General features: G+C 33.7%; 1 protein-coding gene across 1 annotated transcript; it reads left to right on the top strand.

Annotated features, from left to right (window-relative positions):
- Window positions 1-1,076: 1,076 nt before the first annotated feature.
- On the top strand, window positions 1,077-2,018 carry LOC308263478 (olfactory receptor 5H17-like; the record flags this gene model as incomplete). The annotated part of the gene is made up of 1 exon (XM_080696494.1): window positions 1,077-2,018. One exon carries the CDS (start codon window positions 1,077-1,079, stop codon window positions 2,016-2,018), a length of 942 nt encoding a protein of 313 aa, XP_080552620.1.
- Between the last annotated feature and the right edge of the window lie 4,889 nt (window positions 2,019-6,907).

Genomic DNA, 6,907 nt, shown 5'->3' on the forward strand with positions numbered 1-6,907 from the left:
TTCTTAGTGTCTGGTAGACTCACACTCTTACCTACATCTCCACTGGATGTAGAGAAAAAACTCCTTCCACAGATTTGGCAATTAGCTGCAGCTCTCAGGTTTATTTTGATGATTAACTATCCACTCAGCAAGTGACTGCTCTCCCCTTCACTGACCAACCTTCAATACCTAATATAAGATTGATTTCAGGTGACACTATCTTCAGAGTGATTTTTAATTTATCTCTTCATTGTATAATCACCACAAATGACATGTCATTTTAAATTACAGAATCCTTATTTTAACTACTAACTGTATTTTTTCAGTAATACTTCATAATTCACATTTTGTGCACAAACATCCCTTACACCTGTAAGTTGTAAATCTTGCTCGGGAAATCCTGGACAAGAGTAAGAGCTTCCTGATCAGTCTTCCTAACTCCACTATTCCCTTTTTTAATACCAAATATTTAACTTTAAAGTACTCTACATTTTAAAACATCTAATTACAAGGCCGTTTCCTGAGGCATAAAATTCAAATTCCTTCATATGACACTGAGTTCAGTCTATAATCCAGTCATTCATATTTATTCTCTCTAGATCCTGAACCTTGTCAAGGACACAGAATTTCAAACCACACTCAATAGTATCTAATAAACTTAACAGAAGCTTTGAAGGACTCACACTTTCTCATACTTTATTACTTCTTATATTTCTAATAAACTGAATTATTTTTTAGTATCCTAAAACGAATTTTGCCTATGTAGTAAAGGTAATTATTATCTCAACTTTTCCCTACAAAATTTCTCTTTTGAAACCTCAGTGAGCCGGGCATGGTGGCACACGCTTATAATCCTTGTGTTTGGGAAGCAGAGACAGGAGGATTGCGCAGGTTCGAAGCCAGCCGTGCTGACTTAAGAGGCCCTGTTTCCAAATAAAAATACAAAAATAGGTCTGGGAGTGTAGCCCAGAGGTAGAAGGGTTTCCCAGAAACCCCAGTACCACCAAAAACAAAAACAAACAAACAAACAAACCCCTCGTGACTCTGAATTTATTTCTCACTTTTAGCACTCCATTTCAGGGCACAGCAGTGAAGACATGGAAAAGGCAAATGCAACCTTGCTGACAGAGTTTGTTCTCTCAGGACTTACACGAGAACAGCAGTGGAAGATCCCCCTGTTCCTGCTGTTCTTGGTGATATATCTCCTCACCATGGTGGGGAACCTTGGTCTTATTGCTCTCATCTGGAATGACCCTCATCTTCACATTCCCATGTACCTTTTCCTTGGGAATTTAGCCTTTGTGGATGCTTGGATGTCATCCACGGTGACTCCAAAGATGCTGGCCAACCTCTTAGACAAAAACAAGATGATATCTCTCTCTGAATGCATGATACAATTTTTTTCCTTTGTAATCACTGTAACCACAGAATGTTTCCTCTTGGCAGCAATGGCTTATGATCGTTATGTAGCTATTTGCAAACCTTTACTTTATCCAGTGATTATGACCAATAGACTATGCATACAATTAGTAGTTTTATCATTTATAGGTGGTATTATTCATGCCTTAATCCATGAAGGTTTTTTATTTCGGTTAATGTTTTGTAACTCCAACATAATACACCACTTTTATTGTGATGTTATACCATTGTTAAAAATTTCCTGTACTGATCCTTCTATTAATTACCTAATGATTTTTATTTTTGCTGGGTTTATTCAGGCATTTACCATTGTGATTATTCTTATTTCTTATACACTAGTCCTTTTTACAGTTTTAAAAAAGAAATCTGAAAAGGGTATAAGGAAAACCTTTTCCACCTGTGGAGCCCATCTTTTATCTGTGTCTTTATATTATGGTCCCCTTGTCATTATTTATGTGTATCCTGCATTTTCTCAAGGAGATGATCAAGATACAATGGATGCTTTATTTTATACTGTCATAATTCCCGTGTTAAATCCAATGATATACAGCCTTAGAAACAAACAAGTAATAGATTCACTGAGAAAAATGTTGAAAAGAAATGTTCATACCTCACATTAATATTAGCTATCTTTTTACTTAAATAGTCACAAAATTGTGGATTTGAATGTGGATATTTTCAGCAGTTCGCAAAGGTATTTGCAGTTATGGTTATTCTAGAATGTTAATAGATTGAAGTTTTTGGTTAAAAAAAACTCCTTAAAATATTTGTATATATCTTTGACAAAAATATAACACTTTTTAAAATCAACTCTCCATTCCATACTAAACTAAGTTAAGCAGAAAACCAGTGGAAACAATTTACATATTTATATTTTCTTCCATGTAAATATCCTGAGAACTAAAGTAATAAACTTCATGTCAAAGGAATTTACATATGAAACTTGATACAGATAAAGTGCTGTATAGCCCGGAATTCATATATCATTTACTCCATAGCAGTAACAGGTTTAAGCTCGAGTGAATAGAGGAATCGCAGGAATTCTATACACCCAAGGCTTCTATCCCATGTTTTAAGAGAAATGGTAATTTTCACTTCTTGTGGCAATTTATATCACACATCAGAGAAAGAAACAAACACAAGTTGGAATATGACAAGGAGAATAGTGAGATGACAGGTGAAGAGTGAAGGCAGGTATAAATAGCAAGAAGATGTTCCCAGCCCCTTGCGCGTCTTTGAGTAAAGAGGCAGGTTGCCTCTGTTTCTGATGCTAACGTTCTTTCCAGGTGTACTAGTTTTCTCCTTGAACAATTTGAAGAGCCATACCAAATCATACATAAGAAAAGAGTGTCTGAATAGGAAGAAAATATTTCAGTCCTCCTAAAAACAGGACAAAATGCAAAGGAAAAAACAATTATTAGTATTGGAACGTTTTTCTCAGATGAGGGGTTTTAAATACATATTAGCAAAGTTCAGAAAATGCTAAGTTGATAAGATGCTTAGTGTTCATTGAGTAGTGGGAAAGAAAAGATTTAAAATGTCTTATTACCTCATTCACCATGCTCTTTAAATTAATGAGTGATTCATCTGCAAGTCTATCCTTGCCATTTACCACTCAATACTGAAATTCCATACTTATTCCTATATTATTTCCACAAATATTTTTGTTATTATGTTACTGATACAACTGACTCCCTCACACATGAAATAATTTCTATTTTTTTTGGTCTGGGGATGGAACCCAGGGATGTTTGACCTCCGAACTACACCCCCTGCTCTATTTTTTATTCTTTATTTTGAGACAGGATCTCACTAAGTTGCAGAGGGCCTCACTAAGTAGCTGAGGCTGTCCATGATCCACGATCCTCTGGTCTCAGCCTTCCAAATGCTGGAATTACGAGCATGCGTCACCACACCTGGCTGAAATAATTCATTTTTATATTTGAAAAAGGTTGCTCATATTTTCTACCTGTCGACACTAACTTTATAAACATTGTTGAGCAATGATTCTTTATGCAAAATCACACATCTCTCTTCAAAAACTTTTAGTGGATTAGCATTGACAGAAGATTGTATGATTATATGCCATGCATATCTAGATTCTTAAAAGTATGCTTGTTCATGAATATATCCATATTCAGGGATATACATGTATATCTGCAGATATACATATACATATACATACACACACACACACACACATATATATATATATATATATATATATATATATATATATATATAGAGAGAGAGAGAGAGAGAGAGAGAGAGAAATACATATGCTTTTATAATGCATTTTGTCCTGATTACATTATTTAGGGTTCTTGCCAATAAAATATTATTTAACTATGAAATATCTTCTATATCTCCTCCTAATGAAACATGTTTTAGAGCTAGAATGAGTTACTGAAAGCTTTCAGAACACACTTCACTCTGTCAGGTAAAACTCTTGCTCCTAAAAGGTCTATCTCCAGTGTTACAGCTTTCAGGATTTATTTCCAGACTTCCTAAAAGAGGATAAGATTGTTTACTCATCTGAAACATCTAACAGTTTGTTTCTTCTTTTCTAGTCTAATCTCATTCTTGAATAAAACATATTTTGGGTCCAAAGGCTCATTTTGAATTACAATTTAGAAGACTTACTATTTTTATCTATGGCAGTCACAGTACAACAGCCTAGAAACATTTAGTCCTAAATAACAGTTTTTAAAATATTTTCAAAATTAAAATGAACATGACATCAGAAAGAATAAGATGAAGGAAGAATGAATCACCCTTTTGAAATATTAAGATAATTCCAGGGAAACATCTGAACCTGGAATTCTGCTGCATGTTAACTCATCTTTTAGTTTAATAAGAAAACATTCTATACATAAAATGAGGCATACAAGTTCTTATCACTAGGAGCGAGTACTGGGGTAGAGTATGAGAAAATTTCAGGGAAAAGGTATCCAGTTATATGTTTAGTTTAAAGGATATAAATCAAATATTTTACTTAACTAATGTTACTCTATATTTCTGGAGATCTGCTTCATAATATTAGAACACATCACTTGCCTTATGGTTGTTCTCCTGAAGAACATCCCCAAATGCTAGGAAATGAAGATAATATAACATATTCTAAGTTTTGTTACTCTTTCTTCCCAGAGAATCCACATTACTTGGTATGTGTAGTTTGTTGATTTTTATTGCTACATAATGTTCACATTGTACTGATTTTTTTCTGTCATATTTTAGAGTTTTGTGTGTTCATTCACTGATATAATACAAAAATAAAATTAATATAATTGACTCTATTTCTTCTGATATCAAGAAGTGATATAACTATAATTTTCCTTCCTTTGATGGGAAGATAGACATGAAGATATGAGTGTGTGGACAGGACAAGTAATCTGTCATGTCTCATATTAGTTTTGGTGAGTATAGAATGAATAATTGGGGCCTCTAGAAAACTCAGTCTTCCTTTGTAGACCTTTATGGCACATAATAGTTTACCATTCACTTTTCTCTGATTTATTCTTCATTTTGACTTCACTATCCTATGCAATCAAGTTCATTATCATCACTACTCCTTTGATATCATTCCATCCTCACTTTTATTCTAGGTTTATTTTTTTATGTACATCTTTTTTTGCCATTTTAGTAGGTAGATGGGCATGAGGAAAGATATACTTTTGTAACCTTTTATTTTTGGCAAGATATTCAATACTTTGCTTTTTCCCTTAAATAAATACACATGTATTATTTGATATAGACCTTAGGTATAAAGATATCATTGAGCTATATTCATCCAATTGTCTGGAACATTGTCCATATGGACTAAAACATCTCATGAAAAAAGCCCTCCTATCTTCTTGATTATTTAATTTTATGTTTATTTATTTATTTATTTATTTATTGTGTGATTGTGTGCTACTGGAATGAACCCAGGTATACTACTTCTGAGCTTCATCCAAACCGCTTTTAAGTTACGAGTTAGAAATGTCAGTGATATAGATCACTCTCAATCTAAAATGTAGTCATATGACCACAGTTAACTGCAAATGGTGGACATATGTCTACAATAAAACATGTACTTGTAATCAGATAATGCTTTCTTCTGTGCCTCCTCTGACTATCATGAACCTTTTATAGACTACTTTCTATGTATGACACTTTCAAACGCTCCACAAGGGAATTCAACACAATTCCCTTCTAGTCCTTATCTTAAATAAATAAATAAATAAATAAATAAATAAAAAACTAGGATCCTCAGATGACACTGTTTTTTCATCAAATCCAGTTCTGGATGTCCATTATCTTGGTACCAAAGACTTTTGGAAATATGTTACTTTCCCCACATGTGATAATTATATGCCTCAATTATACAATTATTATAGCATTTATCTTCTTATTGACCTCAAGATCTTCACAAAGGTATTCAGAACACTAACCAAATCTAAATAAGATGTTATGATAATACAACATAATGGATCAGCCTGATACTGTTCAGCTTATCCAGAGAATAAAGATCCCTTCAGACATAGAGCTGAAGTGTTAGTGTAGGCCTGGGGCAAGACCATCCAATACACTTGCCCATCCCAGGTGAACCCAAAATGATTCACATCCCCATTTAAAACCTAAATTGAAAATCATTTATTTTCAGTAAGGAAAAAGCAAAGAACATGGAAGGAAACAGACGAAAATAATAATATGTGCACAATGTGTGATCATCAGTGTCACCTGAGGATCTTAGTTTTTGTTGTCTTATTTTATTTTTGTTTTGTTTTTTATGTTTTTCTTTTTTACATAGGGACTAGACGAGAATTGTGTTGGATTCCATTGTGGAGAGTTTGAAAGTGTTATACATAGAAAGTAGACTATAAAAGATGAATGATAATAAGAGGAAGCACAGAAAAAAGTATTAGCTGATTACAAATACATTTTTATTATAGTTATGTGGCCACCGTTTTCAGTTAACTGTGGTCATATGTCTCACTATTATGCATGGTTTTAATGCACCAAAAATAGCAAATATAAAAAATAAAAATTATATATTTCCTTGTCTGTAACCACATATTTCATATCAGATATTATATTTTAGTGTCCTAGTAAAGGGGATACATTTGGCAAAACAGTAGCAATAGGAACTATTACACAGCTATATGTGTGGTTATCTACTACTAGATGCCATAACCCACATGTTTTTTTTTTTTTTTTGGTGGTATTGGGGTTTCTGAAAACCCTTCTACCTCTGGGCTACACTCCCAGACCTATTTTCTATACTTTTTAAATTTGGAAACAGGGTCTCCTAAGCCAGTGAGGCTGGCTTGAACCTGCGCAATCCTCCTGTCTCTGCCTCCCAAACACCAGAATTACAACCATGCACCACCACGCCCGGCTATAACACACATGATTTCTATAGAGACTAGGATGGGATAATAGATAGATATGCCACAAAAACCAACACCATCACATCACATAAACACATTAATATAGTTAGAAAGTCTACTCTCATGACTATTTTGTA

This window comes from Muscardinus avellanarius, assembly GCF_963383645.1.
Source record: "Muscardinus avellanarius genome assembly, chromosome: 5".
Lineage (NCBI taxonomy): Eukaryota > Metazoa > Chordata > Mammalia > Rodentia > Gliridae > Muscardinus > Muscardinus avellanarius.